At 41.0% G+C, this 18,716-nt stretch overlaps 1 protein-coding gene across 3 annotated transcripts in view; it reads left to right on the top strand.

Annotated features, from left to right (window-relative positions):
- The window catches only part of DNAAF11 (dynein axonemal assembly factor 11), an 81,174-nt gene extending 63,217 nt beyond the window's left edge, over nucleotides 1–17,957 (top strand). For 2 of the 3 annotated variants that reach the window (XM_065895412.1, XM_065895411.1), the window contains 2 exons: nucleotides 11,548–11,633; nucleotides 17,559–17,736. In XM_065895412.1, the coding sequence (XP_065751484.1) occupies nucleotides 11,548–11,633; nucleotides 17,559–17,736 (264 nt within the window). Of the gene's footprint in view, nucleotides 1–11,547; nucleotides 11,634–17,558 lie in introns of all 3 variants that reach the window. The other variant, XM_065895410.1, reaches the window with a different exon arrangement.
- The last annotated feature ends 759 nt before the right edge of the window (nucleotides 17,958–18,716 follow it).

Below are 18,716 nucleotides of genomic sequence, written 5' to 3'. Positions count from 1 at the left end.
TATAAATATAGAGCACTTAGATGAAAGTCTAATCAAAGAATTAGTTATGGTCACACCAACAAAATGAGAACAATTTTAGAAGTCATAACTTTTTTGAGCTTAAAAACATAAGAATTAAAATATTCAGATCAAAAGCAATTAACGAGTTCTAAGTAAAATTACCAAAAACAGACCAATGTCAAAATTCCTCCATTACAAGGATGATCCTATAACTTTTCAAAAGGTGCAAAGAGGTGTTACCCACAAAGGAAATATTTTAAAAATTAAAAATCACCACCACCAGCAACAAAAAACATCCTCCTGGCCTCAAAATTCTCTCCAATAAAAAATGTCAAAAGAAAATAGAAAAAAAAAATAAAAGCATGAAAAGATCATCTCCACATACAGTCACCATCACATCTTTCCTTGCTCAGCCTCTGTGGCCATCCTGATTCTATGATGAACTGTCTGTGATCTAACCAAACTCTCCAGATGTGTGTTGCCTCCTATTACCCCTTGCCTTTGAAGGACCATTTTTCCCCCTCTGACAATTCTCTCTTCTCTCTACTTCTTCACTGAATTTTCTGCTATACATCTTACATTTGAAAACATGCTGTAACATCTCCCTTCTTCAAAATAAAAACATTCCCCTCTACTTACTGCTCTGACCTGCTTCACAGTGAAACTCTTTTTTTTTTTTTTTTTTTACGGTACGCGGGCCTCTCACTGTTGTGATCTCTCCCGTTGTGGAGCACAGGCTCCGGAAGCGCAGGCTCAGCCGCCATGGCTCGCGGGCCCAGCCGCTCCGTGGCATGTGGGATCTTCCCGGACCGGGGCACGAACCCACGTCCCCTGCATCGGCAGGCGGACTCTCAACCACTGCGCCCCCAGGGAAGCCCCACAGTGAAACTCTTAAAGCAGACATCTATATCTTCTGTTCCATTTCTTTTCTCATAATCTCTAAAAGCAACTCCAATTAGGTGTTCACCTCTTTTCCAGGCTCCCCATCATAGAAGCATCTCTTTTTAAAAAAAATTTTTTTTTTTTTTTTGCGGTACGCGGGCCTCTCACTGCTGTGGCCTCTCCCATTGCAGAGCACAGGCTTGTAGGTAGATAGGTAAGTAGGTAGAGAGAGAGAGAGAGAGAGAGAGGGAGATAGAGAATCTTTTTTCAAATAAGTACCCAGCCCACTGTGAAAATTAAACGAGGTGGTCAGAGAGACTTGAGCGGGATTCCAGTAGAAACCTAGTCGGTATTTTGGAATCTGGTTATACCATGTTCCTACTCATCCGCCTCGAGGGAAACTTGAGAGTCCCACGGTTGTTGCAGAGACTAAATTGTGAGACGCAGACTCACATTTGAACTGTAAAACACTTCCTAAATTTGCAGCCTCCCAGAAGAAGACGCCTCCATAGGGAGATGGGTACAGTGGTTTATTTGGGGAGTATGGGGATGCTGGTCATGGAGTAGGGAAGGAAAGGCAGTCAAGACAAAGTGTCAGCAGCCCCAGCGGGAAAGCTCTAGGAGACAGTGCAAAACACGTGCTTCAGAATAACTCAGCGGTGATGGAACTGGGATAGTAGTAACCAGCCGCTGAGAATATTTGCTCGATGGCTTTTCCCTGCTGCGGGGTGTGGGGAATGGGGTAATGTGAACTCGCCAGCACTTCTGAACTATCGCTGGCCTAGAACAAACAAGAATGATCATGAACATTTTCACGTACATGGAGGATATTTCCCACTCAGACTATCTCTAGTAAGATTCTAAAAGGATATTTTCTTTTCTTTTAAAACATCATCATCATTCTTGATGTTTGTCCTAACCTAATAAAATATCATTTGCAATCTTAGGCTGTGTGTGTGTATGATCCTCCATGGGGAGCTGTCAAATAAGATTGCACTTTACAAGTATAAAAGAATTTTGAAGGAACCGTTTGATAGATTTTTTTCTCCTTTTATTTCAAAGCCATGAAGCTGTCTTATGCAACTGTCAATATTGATTTTACATATGAATGTCAGTAATTGCACCTTTAAAATTCTTCCTCAGACAGCTTGGGTATCTTTGGAATCAAAGCCAGTATTCTTATCCTTCTTATTTTTCTGGTCAGTTTTTCAAAAATTTAAATTTTCTTTGCTACCAATTATGTCTTTATTTGACATAGAATATACTTCAAAAATGTTTGACTTATCCAGGTATTTTTATCTGTTCAAAGATTTTTAAATAATTTATATATTTTCTAATTGTGGATTAATGACCTTTTTTAAAGATAAAAAAAGAGCTTGTTTTCTTTAAAGGAATGTTTTTGTTTAACAGGCTCAGTGAATTATGTGCCTTTCTTAGTGAAGTCAATCAGAACAGTTAACAAATCATGAAGTTGTTAAAATGTCAACAGTAAATTTGGGTATAAATACTAACTTCCTCTAATGCCAGAGGAAAATAAAAAAGTCTTATTGATTCCAAAGTTTTATATTAATAGTATTCCTTTGCAGGAATCTGAGCTTTGCACGTTTAACTGTTCGACACCAGTATTATGGATTTAACTAATAAATACGAACACCAGAAATATGTAAGAAGGTGGATAATTTTCAAGTGCCCCAGTTCTTCTAAAGGTGACTTAAGTATTGCTAGGCAGTCGTCTATGTCATTTATGGGGCAGAGCCTCACTGAAGGGCACTGTTCAGCCAGTAACTGACACACCTCCCCTCCCCTCCAGATCAAACAACGGGCTTATGTCAAGACAGGTTGCTATCTAATGGGCTTAGAGAGTTTGGAAGTTTTATGAAGAAAAAAAAAGTGGAGACGTTTTTAGAAATTACTGATGAAGCATGAGTGAAGACATTAAATGTGTATACTTAACCAAAATGATGGTGGAGGAAAAACATGCCGCATCCATAAATAAACTATATGGAAGTTATTAACCAGATGAGGGAATGATTTAGCATGTTTGGCTTGCCACACCATGGAAATAAGGTGGTAGAACTCAGAAATGGAAAACTTCCTGCAAAATTCTGAAAAACTTTAGACAATTAATGAATTATTAATTAATCAATTAAAATATTTATTCAATTTATGAAAGATTTATTAAGTACCTAGTATGACTAAAGCACTGTGCAAATTACTGTGGAAGCGAAAAATAAATGATAGGTCCTGTCTCCTCGTTGAAGCCACTGTCACCGCCGCAAACCCAGACCTGCCCTTGCCCCAGTTTCTAAGTCCCAGTTTGAAACAGACTCAGACACTTGTTAAGTAGTTTCCCATTCTTCTGCTTAAACTTGAAATTATGTTACTAACTCAGAGACTACTGTCACAGTCATAGCTGCTAGGATTTTCTATGGTTCCCTAAATCTCTCCTTCACTAGTTGGACCCAGCACCAACAGGGCCCAGCATGCATGAAGCTGCAGCCCACAGAACTCCTGCCTCTTCCCCATTTGTAGACAGAATAGGCAGGAATAAGCATCTCCAGGGGTCTTTGCTCTTAGTTCTAATCTGTTGCCTTTCATTCATTCATTCGCTCATTCAAATATTCCATGTATTTTAATGAGTACCTACTGTGTGCTAGGCACCTATGGTAGGGTCTTGGAAATGCAAAAAAAAAAGGAAGATGTGTACTGAATGTGGAAGGAAGATGTGACGCCTAAGGATATCCTTTTGCAGGTTAGGACTGAGGCTGTGATATCTTCCTGCTATGTCATATTGAACTGAAGACCTAATGAGGGCTTCTCATTCCCCAGTCCCCGTTACATCCCTCACCCATGAGTCCTTGGCTACTGAGACACTGTCATCTTCTAAAGTATTAGTCTAAAAGTCTGTAATCTTATAGAAATAGCTTTAATTATTTTGAATAAGATTTCGAAAAGATTCCAAAAGTTATTATTTTCCTTGGAAGAAGGTGGTACAAGAAGAAAACAATGTGATTTATACAACTTAGATTAAAACATGAAAATTGGAAAAGTGTGAGTGGAGAGAACAAACATAAATATTTTCTATTTCACAACCCCCAAATATATATATTACACTTTATTTATGTTAACATTTAATATAAATGTTTTTAGGGAAATTGAGTAGAATTAAATAAAAATAGGTAAATTACAAAGTATTACAGAAAATAAATGCAAACAAAAGTCAGTACAGTTACATGGAATTGGAAAGCATGAGGAAGGAAACATAAAAAGAAAATCTGTAGGAAGGTAATTGATGTAAAATCAGTTACGCTGTACAGTTTACAAGAATCTAAAAGACACAGGAAATGTATAAAGAAAAGAATGCATAAAGCCCTATTAGCTGAATGCAAGCAAAATTAAAGTAGTTATGACAAAATTAATATCAGAGGTGACAAAATTTAAAGCACAAAGGCATTTAATGGAACAGGATTATTCTATAGTAACAAAAAATAATATAAAATAAAGATCCACTGCCTTATATTTATTAGACGTACATTATTTAAATGTATAAAATGTAAGTTCTTGTAAACATAGGGAAAATCAACAGAATCAGCTCTACTGGAAGATTTATGACCAATTTCTGTCTTTGATATGATCAACAAAATGTAGGACCATTTATTATTTGAATAATATAATTAAGATCATTTAAAAAGTTCATAATTAACAAAACCCTATGAAAAGTTCACTAATTTCCAAATGAAAAATTATAGAAATTACATTTAATTACAAGTCAATAGAAATAAAATTGTGTATGAAATAGGGTAAACCAACAAATAAAATTGGAAAATACTGTCCTAAAATGCGATTAAATCATAAAAGGAATAAAAAATATATATTACTTGGAAAGTTAAAAATGTAAACATTAGCAAACTATACAGGCTTTAGAATCAAAGACCCTTTACAAGCAGCTGCCAACTGACAAACCAATTTGTAATCGGCGTGACTAATTTAAAGTGGTTAAGTGAACCCATGATTTCCTTCTGCAGATCTTTTTGCCTCACAGTCTTTCCTGTCTCAGAAAATGGCACCATCATCTCCCCACCTGGCCAAGTCAAAGACTAGGAGGCATCCCTGACATATCTCTGACCCTCACAACCTACATCTTGTTGGCACTACTGCCCAAATGTACCCTGAATCCAGTCACTTGTCACCATCTCCCTCTTCACTCCTGTCCAAGCCAGTGTCATGGCCCAACCAGACCACCTCTGATGCCCTCTCCCTGTTTTCCCTGATTCTGTTCTTTCCACCCTTTCTTTCTCCATGCAGAAGCCAAAGTGACATTTTAAACACATAAATCAGTTCATTTTATTCTGCTTAAAGCCCACCAATGGCTTCCCGTTGCACTTGGAGTGATATTCACATTTCCTTGTTGTGGCCCTGAAGGCTCCGTACGAGCTAGCATCTGCCTGCATTTCTAGCATCTTCTTCTTCCACTTTCCTCTTCTCATTATGGCCCAGACTTGGCTTTTTTTTCTTTCCTGGAGCACAATAGCCTCACTTCCCACCACAGGACTTTTGTACTTGTTGGTGTTTTTCTTGCTAAGTGCACTCTGCCCCCTTTTTCTTTTCACGCCTGTCTCCTTTGTATCACACAGGTGATACAAAGTGCCTCCTTTAAACAGGCACTTTTCCTGATCATCAGTGCTAACGTGGCCAGCTACATTCCGTCAGTCATCTTTCTCGGTTATATTACCTGGCTTATTGTTATGACAGTATTTATCATTGTAAGAAACGATCTGATTTGTTCAGTTTTGTGTGGTTTGTCTTCGCCATCTAAGTGTAAGGTTCATGATCATAGAGACCTTGATTCATCCAGTGTCTGGAATAGTACCTGTCTTCTAGGTACCAAATAAATATTAGTTGAAGAATGAAACCCCAAAGCTACTTATCACGGCTTGTGTTTTTTGGACGTTTTTCCCAGCCAATCACTTGCTTATTATTTTTAATTCAGTAAGAAAATGAAGTTTTTAGATTTAACGCTAATATGAATTATTTTATTTCTATTTGGATTGTTGCGTCCTATCTCATGTCCATGAAATCTTTAGATTCATAGATATTCTCTTTTGTTTTATTCTAGGGGCTTTATCATTTTAGCTTTTTTACCTTTAGGTCTATGATCCATTTCAAATTAATTTTTATATAAGATTGGGAGATATTGGTTAATTAGGAAAATATCAGGTTGACATCTTATTTCACATCTTATACCAAAATAAATTTCATATGGATTAAAGAATTAAATATTATTTTAAAATATTTTTAGAAAGAAATAAAAGTATGCTGTATACCTGAAACTAATATGATATTATAAATCAACTATACTTCAATAAAAATAAATATATAAGTGGAGATAATGTAAATATTTACTTTTATTCTCTGCAGAGATTGGCTAACAATGGCAGAAATCACCAAGGAAAAGCAATAGTTTTGGTTACTTTAACCAAAGCTGTATGTCAAAAACCACCATTCATAAACATTTATTGTTCATTTATATTTCATCCATTATTCATTCATTGAACAAATAATTTTTGAGGGCCTGTCATGTACCCAGCACAGAAATTCCTCCTGGGGTTTACATTTTAGTGGCAGGAAAACAGACAGTAAACTAATAAACAAGACAATATACAGTTTTTCAAATGCTGACATGTCCCATTGCCGAGGAAAAACACCACAAAAGACCAAAGAAGATATAATATCAGTATTACATATAAATTCATGAAAGTGTTTCAGAAAAATACCAAACCCCAATAGAAAAGAGGTAAATCACAGTTACAAAAGAAGCACAAAAATGTCTATGGTATTAGAGTTCCCTCAGTCTCATGGCCTCCTTGTTTAAATAATTTAACAATACGTAGATAATGTGTTTACAGGACAAAATTCCAAAGTATTAAGTTTACAAGTAAAGCAAACATCTTTTCCATCCCTCTTCCCCAGCTATTTGGTTCCCCTTTCCAGAACCGCTACCAGTTTTCTAGCAAAACAATCAATAAAATTCCATGCCTGTGAAGATTCAACAGTACTCTAATAAAGTGCTAGAGGAAATAGAGGATGATGTAATCTTTTCGAAAATAAAATTGTCAACATATATCAAGCTTAAAAAGTACTTTATGACTTAATAATTCTAATTTTTTACTCTCCTAATAAAATAGATATATGATAGCAATTAATGTATACAAGTAGACATGATAGTATAATTATGAGACATTGTAAACCATCTAAATATCTAAAATCAGTCCATTAAATGACTGTGTAATTATACAATTATTATCTCTCATCTATAGATCAAAGTATATCATTTTAGTGATGATGAGGGATGTTTCATCAGTGCAGTGACCATGCTTTTCTGGTTCACCATAGCATCATAGTTCCTGATCCTGTTCCTGGGATGTTATAGGCATCCCATAAATGTGGGTTGTATACATGAATTGCATCCAGAGTGGCTAGAAGCCGTGGGATCAGCTAAAACTGTTTTCAAAACTTGCCTGGGGCTCCCCTGGTGGCACAGTGGTTGAGAGTCCGCCTGCCGATGCACGACACGGGTTCGTGCCCCGGTCCGAGAAGATCCCACATGCTGCGGAGCGGCTGGGCCCGTGAGCCATGGCCGCTGAGCCTGCGCGTCCGGAGCCTGTGCTCCGCAACGGGAGAGGCCACAACAGTGAGACGCCCGTGTACAGCAAAAAAAAAAAAAAGAATTTAAACCTATAAAAAATAGTCAGATGTTGGTAATTTCTATGGTTCAACCTAAATATAAGGATTAGGAGGTAGGTCTCTCTCCCTCACGTCTGTTTACTGTATTTTTACACAGCTCACGTAGGTAGTCTGGATTTCTTGGCATTAGTAACTTTTATGGTTGGTAAAGCAGCCACATACATGTTAAGGTAAATGTAGATGGTCTCAGTGTAGGCTGCTACCCCAGGGAGGTAAAGGAACTCCATCCCACGGTGCTATTTAAACCAAGGCTGGAAAACCAGCTCTCACGAAAGCCTTTTGAAGGGTCATTTGCCTTCTGAACTAAAGCGGACTCAATTCCTACCTCCATGTTCACTCCCAACTTTCAGTTGCATGAATCTATGCGTTAAAATAGCCTAATATTATTAAAATGTTAATTTGTACCTTTGTGCCTATCCCACAATTGAATTTTCAAGCAGTTGATTACATTTCCCTCTATGGATTCAGGAAACCGTTTGCTCCACTTTGTCTAATTTATTAAACATATTTTGGCCCTTACACCTTTTCCATTAGTCACCCCTAAACACACTTTGGACAAATGAATCGGAAGTTTGATGTTAATGAGCATCGTTTTCTAGAGGAAGAGTAGCACTAGACTGCAGGTATAGAGGGAAACCACATGTTACTATTTCAGTACCTTGGAATTCTGAACTTTGGTCCCTACTTGGGAAAATCAGATCTCTTATCAGAAGAGTTTTCCTGCTATTCATATAAATATTTTTGTTAAGATGAATTTTGGTGTCAATATGAATGCTGGTGTTAATACTTTTCTTACTGCTGATTTCTTAATTCCCCCTAACTTTTAAACTTAAAAGAACATTTGAAACTAAATGAGCTGGAAATATCTTTTAAAAATAAGCAACACATTGAGATTCTGGTACATAGCAAATTCCTGGTGAAGAAAAGCTCCAAATTTGCGATTCTATTTGCATTTCCATAAACAGAGAATCTTTGTCTGAGCTTATTATGGGACAAATAGCAGTGTTAGAGATGGGGTGTTGTAAGACTAATTATGCATGTGCCCCCATTCTGATTAGCGCATTTATAGCATGAAGCAATACAAAACTGTGCTTTGGGCTCAAAAGCTTTTTTTCTTAAAGTTGACATTTTCATGAATTTTACGTAACATTGGTCTCATTTAATGTAATTAAAATATTAAAAAATAAAAAAGCTCTCAGATGCCACTGCTCCCCAAGAAGCAGACCCTGAGATGGAGGTGCGCTTGCAGAACATTTGCTGGGGAGCAGCCTGGGGATCCACGCCTGTGGGAGGGGAGGAAGCAGGACTGGGAAAGGGGAGAAGCTGAGCTGCGTTGCTGGCCTGACAGAGGCCCCAGCCACTGCCTGCCCGAGCTCTGTGGCTCACGTGGTCCTTTAGATAAGTCGTCCCGAGTTGGGCTAAGGGAGCAGCCTACACCCCACATTGATCAGAGAGATTGAAACACAGACTCCGGATTCTCACGCTCCGTTCCAGGTCCCAGGCATGTCAAGGAAGGAGCAGAGAGTTCCAGAACTGAAAAGGCCATGTGGTCAAGGACCTCGGATAAATTAGGGGTAACTGGTATGGATGGATGACCTTCACTCCCAAAGAAGAGTTGGGCAGCCCACGCATAGGTTTCGGGCTCACTCTGGTCATGTTCCCATCTCTCTGGCTTGGTCAGTAGAAATTAAAATTACTTAAAAATGAAATAAAATGAAAACTTTAGTGTCTCGGTTACACTAACAGCATTGCGAGTGCTCTGGGGCCCCGTGTTGGACAGCGCGAAACGTTTCCATCATTGCAGAAAATTCTCCTGGACAGCACTGCTCCCCGACAGCCTGCCACCGTGCCTCTCGGAGGGAGGTCCTGCTGACCCCACTCACCCCCGAGACACCCCAGGAGGAAGGTGCCAGCTTTCATTACCCCAACGCCTACTACCGCCCTCTGCTCCCTCCTCTGCAAGGCATCTCTGTTTAGTCTCCTCAACTCTGTCTTTCCTTGCCCTCATATTTGACATTAATGTGGCTTAATAAACCAGGACTGGCATCGATAGAAACTGAAAAGCATTTCCATTTCTTTATGGATAGGCCAGGAACGTGGGGGAAATATTTGTACCCATCACACTAGTTCAATTAGAGAAAAGAAAAAAAAAACAACGTTTAAGTTTTCACTTTAAAATAGCATAAACCTTCCTACCCTGGCACATGAACATCCAAAAATGTAACATCATGGGCCAGCAAGAAATGAATGGAAAGCAGTAAAATTGGCATGAAATAGACTTTAAAACATAGCAAATACATCATTTTGGAATTAGCTGCCTCCAAAGCAAACCTCGTTTGATGATGATAAAAACATGCTTCACTGAGCCATCCTTTCCATGAGTCACCTCCTCTAATTATCCTGTGAACACTGCATTGGTGGCTTCCATTGCTCGCTCTTCCATGGTTTCCTTCTACATGTTTTTGTTATGCAGAATATACCTTTTAAAAAATGTTTCTGAACAAACTCTTCCAGCCCTGAAACTTCCTGTGTTTGGTACATGCGGCATTTGTTGTTGTTTTTTTCTCTTCTGGAGTCTCAGCAAAAGTCTGGCCATCACACAAACCATTGGTGTTGCTTAAAGGTATTTTCCCTAGTCGGGTGTTCAATACATGATTGAAAGGGTGGTGTTTAAGCAGACCTTTCCTTGCTGCATTGCACATAGGCCCTCCCATGAGGTCTGTGGGAAGGGACTGAACTAACTCACACATACACACACAGATTGAATTTTTATAAAATATGATGGAAAAATATACAACCGCAGTATCTAAAAAAACGGTTGCTCGTACCACCACATAGGAGACGGATTGCCATCAAGGGCAATAAGAACACTCACCTCCCCAGATTTGATGCTATAGTCCCCCCAGACAAGGATGCCTTGCTTCATTTGCTCAGTCACCGTCCATGTATTGAAGCATACATGTGACAAACAATGGGCTAGGCTTTCTGGGGTTCTGACCAATGGCATCACTACTCTTGCGCTTTGAGGCCATTATGTAAACTAAGGGTTACCTGAACCCGAGCACAGTTGATCTGATAACCAAGGCAGCTACTAAGTGACTAAGGAACTGGTGGGATACACTGGGCAAAGGGATGATTCACATCACATGCTGGGCAGGGTGGAGCAGGGTGGTACAAGATTTCATCACGCTGCTCAGAACGGCCCACAGTTTTAAACATATGAATTGTTTATTTCTGGAATTTCCATTTAGTATTTTCAGACTGTTGACCATGGGTAACTGAAACCGAGGAAAGAGAAGCCTTAAAGTGCTTCCTTTAATTGAAAAGGTGAAAGTTCCTGACTTAATAAGGAAAGAAAAAAAAAATCACATGCTGAGGTTACTGAGATCTGCAGTATGAACGAATCTTCTACCCGTGAAATTGTGAGGAAGGAAGAAGAAATTCATGCTGGTTTTGCTGCCGTACCTCAAATTGCAAAACTTATGGCCACAGTGAGTGATAGGTGCTTAGTTAAGATGGAAAAGGTATTAAATCTGAACAATTTTGTAACAGGTATTACAGTATATTGCAATAATTGTTCTGCTTTATCGCTAGTTATTGTTTTTAGTATTTTACTGTGCCTAATTTATAAATTAAACTTCATCACAGGTATGTGTGTAAAGGAAAAAACATACTATATACAGGGTTTGGTACTATCTGTGGCTTCAGGCATGCACTGGGGGTCTTAGAACGCATCCCCATGGACACAGGGGGACTATTGGAACTTTCTCATGCCCCATATAGGGGCTTAAAGTCAGACTCTTTCATGAAATATGTAGTGGAAATTAAAATGTTTTAGCATTTAAAAAATATATAGTGTATATTTTTGAAGATGTATCAGAGAGAATGTGTCACTAACTATGTCCTGTGTTTTTGTTTTAGGTGGGCGAAATAATCACAGGTTGTCAAGGAACATCAAAGCCAGTGAAAAGCACGCCGGACAGCAGCAGGGAGCAGGCGAACAAAAGGTGCCCTCCCCTCAGCCCATCTTCACTTTGCTTAGAGTTCTCTTCATTGTCATTTGGTGCCTAGAATGCACCCTCCACATAGGTACAGTGACTGAAAGTTTAAAAAGGATTCATAGCATGAGCATTAATGTTTATTCCCCAAACTTAGACTCTTGATTTGCAGGGCTCAGAAACAGATCTGTGTATATTTAGTTTCCAGCTTCCGGTGACAATAATAAAAGTGGCAATAGCCACACCGACAGCTACATGTATCGGGCACCATTCCGTGTGCTTTACCCATAGTAATGCATTTAATCCTCACAATTTTTACCCTCAGTTTACAGACGAGGAAAATGAGGGAGGGAGGAGTTTGGAATGTCAGGAGGTCGTGTAGCTGTGACCTGTTGGGGCGACTCTGCTAAGCCCTGTTCATAACGCTGCTCACAGCGCCTCCCTTTTATGACCTGTGTCGCGTCATAGATTCCAAAACCCTCAGGGCTGCAAGGACCGAGAGGCCCCGTGTGTGCCCTCTTGTCAATCATAGGTCACCTTCCAGCCTTGGCTTAAGCTTCCTTCTCGACAGGATCCTCACCCTCTCAAGAGAATATTCGTGGCATTCTCAATATTCCCCCAGTGTCTGAAAGCTTCTCTTTGATTCCTAACTGAAGGTTCTAGCTCTGCCCCCAGAGACACCCCAGAACAAAGCCCACTTCCCACAAGCAGTGACAATCCTTAGAGTAGTTCAGACAAAGCTCTCATTATTTCTCAGTTCTTCCTTAGAATGAGCATCCCAGCTCTTTCAACCTTCCTTCTCCTTGCCGTGATTTCCAGACTCGTACCGTCCAGATGGCAGACTCTATTTTGGACCAAGGCAAACTATCTTTGAGATACAAATGTATATGCTAGAATTGCCACTATAAAAATACCTGAACAGGAACTATATTTATGTCTTGCATAATACAAGCAGTCAGGCATTCGTATATATTCAAAGACAACTGTCAAATTTTGTAGAGATTTTCAAACACGGGGTTTGTTTAAACAACAGGTATGGAGTTGAATTCCTTCTGAAAAGCGGGTTGCTGTTTTTAACCTTGGAAAGCCACTCTCATGTTTCCCAGCTCAGTGATTTCCATTTCAGATACATGTGTAATTTACAGAGAATCAAGGGTGTTAGGACTACTATGAATCTGCACGGTCATAATTAACCCCCAGTGGCATCAAACACATGTAAAGAGTTTGAATCTAATTGACGAGGAATCACAGGGATTGGCAACCAAGTCATTGCCAAAGTTTGGAGCTGGTTTTCAAGACTCCAGGAAAACCGTCATTACTGTGATTACACTTGATGATTAGAGATATCCTAGCACAATTCGTCATAAGAGGACCTCCTGCAGTATTTTCACAAAGCCTTTCTTTTTCATTTTCGTTACTGAGAAAGGATCACCTCATGACCGTTCATAATCCATCGATGGGAAGGTTGTTTGTGGTGCTCCTTAATCACTGACAAACTTCCTTACACACATTATCTCAGCTTCTGGCTGGGCAACCCGTTAGCCAAACAGCCACCTATAAATGCTGCACATGGGAACGAGGTCAGGCAGGTTGTTGGCTTGGGGGAAAGGACTACAGAGGCAGCGGTAACTGGGGGCAGGGAGGTCGGAATAGGCCCCTCAACCCTCTCATAGCCTGAGTGGTCCTTTCCTCATGCTGTGGAGACAGAGTGAATAGAGGGAGAAGATAAAGGGAAGGAGAGTTATGTTCACTGGGACCAGCTGGGGTCATGTTTGGGGGGAAGGTCACTGACCCAGTGAACTCTTGTGGTCCTGTGACACTGTACGATGACGGAAAACACACAACTTCCTCAAAAGTGGACTTACTGAGGACTGAGTGCCTACCCTGTGCTATATGATGCTATGCGCTATCTTTACTCTTCAAAATAACTGCGGTATAAATCCTCGTATCCTAATGTACTGAGGTTCAAAGAGATTGAGCAATTTGTCCAAGATCGCAAAGTTGTTAAGTGAGTGGTGGAAGCAGGACCATAAAACGTAGCCCATTCCTGGGCTTGCCTTCTTACTGTCCTCATGGTGTCGTTTTGAAAAATTAGACTTTCTTCTTTAGAGCAGTCTTATTAGGTTCACAGCAAAATCAAGTGGAAGGCACAGAGATTTCCCATATACTCCCTGCCCCAGCTCAGGCGCAGCCTCCCTCATTATCCACATCCCCCATCAGAGTGCAACATTTGTTACAGCTGGTGAACCTGCATCCATGCACCATTAGCACCCAAATCCGTAATCTGCATTAGGGCTCAGTCTTGGTGTTGTGCATTCTGTGGATTTGGACGAATGTATAATGACATGTATCCACTACTACGGTGTCATACAGAGGAGTTTCACTGCCCTGCAAATCCTCTGTGCTCCACCTATGTATCCCGCTCTCCCCTCCTCACAGCCCCTGGCAACTATTCGTCTTTTTACTGTCACCATAATCTTGTCTTTTCCAAAGTGTTACGTAATTGGAGTTATACAGTACGTGGCCTTTTCAGATTGGCTTCTCTTCCTTAGTAATAGGCATTTAAGGTTCCTCCATGTCTTTTCATGGCTTGCTAGCTCATTTCTTTTTAATGCTGAATAATATGCCATTGTCTGGATGGACCACAGTTTAATCTATCCATTCACCCACTGAAGGGCATCTTAGCTGCTCCAGTTGTTTGGCAATTATGAATAATGCTGCTATACACATCCTGCGCAGGTTTTTACGTGGCCATAAAGTTTCAGCTCCTTTGGGTAAATGCCGAGAAGCACAACTGCCGGGTCGTATGGTAAGAGTATGCTTAGTTACGTAAGAAGCTGCCGAACTGCCCTCTGAAGTGGCTGCGCCGTTCTGCTTCCCCGCCAGTAATGCGTGAGCGTTCCTCCTGCTCCGCGTCCGCGCCGGCGTTTGGTGCTGTCGGTGTTCGGATCTGGACCATTCTAAATAGGTGTGTGCTGGTATCTCACTGTCGTTTTAACTCCCGTTTCCCTGATGATATATGGCAAAGAATGATGGCTCTCTTTCTTCCCAAACCTGTATCTTTTCTTTTTCGCGCATGACTGCATAGGGAAAAAATCCAGTACAATGTTGAAAAGAGGGTGATAGCAGGCATCTTTGTCTTATTGCCAATTCCAGACCAAAAGTTTTCAGCATTTTACTCTCAAGTCTGGAACATTTTATTTAAACGTAAGTGTAGTGCTTTTATAATTCATGCTTTCCTAGTCACTGTCTGAAGTTCTTAAGTCTCTATTTCTGTTCTTGTTGCTTCTGCTGATTCTTATGCAGAGTGCCCGTTGACTTGAGTGCTTGTTTACTCTTTCCTGTGATCTGCTGCCTTGTTGGGGGCTTCTCAGAGGTCCAGGAGGTGCGCTGCCAGGGAGCACTGATGTGTGCTTTGGGGCAGATGCTAAAGACACTGCTAGTTTAGAACCACTTCAGTCTAAGTTCAAGATTGAGGGTTTGTTTGTTTGCTTTTTAGCTGCTATAAACCCATGGAAGTGCCAGCCTGTGGTGACAACTCATCCCTCTTCTGTCCCACTGGGACACCTCCCCTCACAGCCCCCTGGGGAGGTGGGCAGAGCGGGTTTACCTCTCATTCACTCATACAGAAGGCGGAAGCCCTTTGGGACTGCACCCTTACTGGGGAGAGGGCATCCTGTTAGACTGCCCACCTGGCACGCTCAGTGCCTGGCCCTCTGTCCCCAGACTCTGTACATCCAGCAAGACCAAAGCCTGACTTTAGGGGCTCACCGAATGCCCTCAGGGCAAAGGTGGTCTCAGGACTCCATTCCCCTTTCTGGGTTCCTCCTTTCGCTGAATTCTGACCTTGTGGATCCTAATTATCTCACCACATCTTTCACCATCTCAGTAAAGTATTTCGTGGGTAGTGGGAGTCTTCGGTCCAAATAAGCTAGCCCAACAGATTATCATTTCTTTATGTTCTTTAATAGAAGGAGTCAATCGTTGATGTATTTTATGCCTACTGCCTACTGATTTTAGACATTTTCTTTCTTTCTTCCATGGTAATAAATTTATTCATTCCATCTTCCAGCTATTCTTAGTAGGTGCCAGAGGTTCTGGTCTGACAGCCAGGTAGTGGGTAAAACCAGCAATGGGCATCTGTCACTTTAGGCCTGTGACATAGGGACAGGAAGCAGCCAGGGAGAAAAGCCCCTCTCCTCTTTATTTTGGGGACGAGTGTGGTCCTCAGGTGCCTCAGGCCCAGAGATTCATGAGTCATTAAAGCCCTGCATGCAAACTGTTCCTCACAACATCTGAAGCAGGGGCTCTGCAGATAACTATATACATACTAGCTAAGCTCATAGTTTATTACTGAGATCCAGAAGTTATGGCCCAAGAGATATGCCTACAATTGAGATGGGCTGCTTTTCCTCAAAGTCAAGGACAACATAATTATAATAGATGAATTTAGATATTTACTTAATTAAGCCATAGATATCATAGTCTTTTAATAAGAACAGATGAATTAAAAAGTACGCTATAGTTAATAGTGACTGTAATGCAAGTCTTTGAAAACTGTAACTTCTTAACACTGTTTATAGTGTACAATCTGGGACTTCAGAAAATGCCCTTTTATAGTCCTTGTATACTTTGTATTCTTCTTCAGCAGGTCCAGAAGTATTAGTCAAGATACTAAGGAATCAAAAAGGCAAATCTTTCAAGGGCTGTGCAGATTACAGGAATGAGCGGGAGGGCTGTAAGAACAGCAGAGTTTACACTTTCCAAAGAAAATCGGACCTCCTTCCCCCACCACATTGTGTCTGCTGCGCGAGTTTGGTCTGAGGGCATGGGTTTGGAGCTCCTGGATTAGAATGACTGTGATATTCCTTAGGTCAGAGATAGTTTCTTATTTAATTTCGTTAATCCACAATAATAACTTTTTTTTTCATTTATTCAACAATTATTTATTCGGTAAAGCTATACGCCAAAGATGCAAGATGAAAAAGACAACACCTTTGCTTCAAAGATGTCAGTCTTATAGGGAGAACAGGTCGGTAATGAGACAATTACATGACGATATGATAACTTTTCTGTTGAGCACAACACTGCACTCCTAGATGTTACCAGGAAGCTTGTCTGTTTGCACAGACCATGCTATTTCTGGTGTCTAGCACAGCAACTAGAATACAGTCGGCGTTTAAGGTATATCTGTTGAATAACTGAATGAATTAATGGTGCGGTGATTCCAAAATAATTTCTAAATCATCGATATCCCTGGGGGAACTTTATATAAATACAGATTACTGGGTCCAACTCCAGGCCTATGGAATGGAAATTGCCAGAAAAGCAGCCCTGTGACCGTATCATCTAGAGTTTTCTCTATGACGGTGATAAGGGGACTCAGTGGCCAGCAGAGCTGCCTCCTGGGTCCGTTTCACTCCAGCTATCGCTGGAAGGACGAAGTGCCGGCGGAGGAGTGGGTTCTTGTGGGAGGGGAAACTGTGGGCTGAGCTTGGCGTGCACCTGGCCTTGTAGTGCAGGCTGCGTGGTCTGAAGCAGCAGGGTCCAGGGGTCTGATTAGCTCCATTCAGGAGTGAGAACTGCCTCGTGTGATTCTATTATTGATCTTGGCTCTGGGGCATGGCCTGCTGTATCATTTCAATTATCAAAAATATCTTAGGTAAGCAGAGTCTCCCCGCTGCCCTCTCCTCCACCTGCCTGCACGTCAGCACGGCCCTGCGGCGCTCTTTAGCACTTTATTTCTCCAAGCGTCGACTCTTGCTTCTACTAGGCTCTAAGCTACTTGAAACCAGGGATGGGGTCCTATTTTTGCCTCCATGCTCCAGGGATAGTACTTGCTGATATTTGCTGAACAAATGAATGAATGAGTTGAATCTACTTGAAATTTACTTAAAACTGATACCTCAATTTCCTTTGCCCTTTTTGTTGTAGAAGCCAGCAAATGGAGAGACTAGAAGTAGATCCCAGCAAGCATGCCTTCCCTGATGTGGCTAACATAGTTCAAGCGAAAAAACACACGCCCAGAAGAGTTCAAGCTGAACCCAAAATTATACCAAGCGAGGAAGATCCAGACTTTGAAGATAATCCCGAAGTACCTCCATTGATTTGAAAACTTCAGGCTGCACCGACTGTGACCCGCCAGACCCAGATTTGCTCAGTGCAGAGAGTGTGTGTATGTTATTTCTGGGGTAAACACAGTTATTTTCAACATTACTCCTCCGATGTTTTAGGTCCTACTTTGTACATTAATATTCTCAAACCAGTTTACAATTAAAATGTGTACCTTCAAAATGCTATACCATCATTTGTCTGTAGTAAAGTGTTGGCTAGGGAAAATGTTCAGTAAATCATAGAACTATTATAGAAACTCGCTGATTATAAATCCCAGAATTGCCTGCTTGTGCAGATAGATGAAGTCGTGGATTAAAGCACAGATTATTAAACCTGTGCTTCGGCAGACGGGTCAAGCTCAGAAGTTAAAATCGTAATTTCAGATCAAATTGGAATGCTTTCAGGTGATTTTAAGCAGTGTTTCTGTTTTCTTCTCATGACATGTCTGCTTTCTCTGATGGCGAGGTATAATGGCAAGAAGATGAGGTTGGAAATGAGACACCTTGAAGTCAGATTCCCTTTCAGTCGCTTTGGATGAAACTTCAGCAAGTGCATGAACTTCCCCGCGCCTTAGTGGCTCCATCTGTGACTGGGGAGGAAGAATACTTGCCGTGTATGTAGGTTTGTCTCCAGATGAACCGTCTGAAGTGCCTGACACTGTACGTTGTTGTGCATTTCCGCTCCCTCCCTCCCCCCGAGCCTCCTTTCCCTGTTTCCTCTGCTACTCCTCTCCCTCCTCCTGTTTCTTCAACTTCCTTCTCATCCTACTCTCCCTCCCCTACTTCCTTCTTCACATTTTAAATGCTTGCACCTCCTCTTTATCTAGAACATTATGAACTCAATATTCCACATACAATATAGGAAAACTGTCTTCACTCTGACCATGATTTACTAGCATTTAAATCAGGCTCTACTCAGCAGCTCCTGAGCCCTGGGACCTGCTCTGTTCGTCAAGGGGTCGGTGGTGACATGGCAGTG

This window comes from Phocoena phocoena, chromosome 17, assembly GCF_963924675.1.
Source record: "Phocoena phocoena chromosome 17, mPhoPho1.1, whole genome shotgun sequence".
NCBI lineage: Eukaryota > Metazoa > Chordata > Mammalia > Artiodactyla > Phocoenidae > Phocoena > Phocoena phocoena.
The sequence above is the reverse complement of the archived record's forward strand: the minus strand, read 5'-3'. Positions and strand labels throughout refer to the sequence as shown.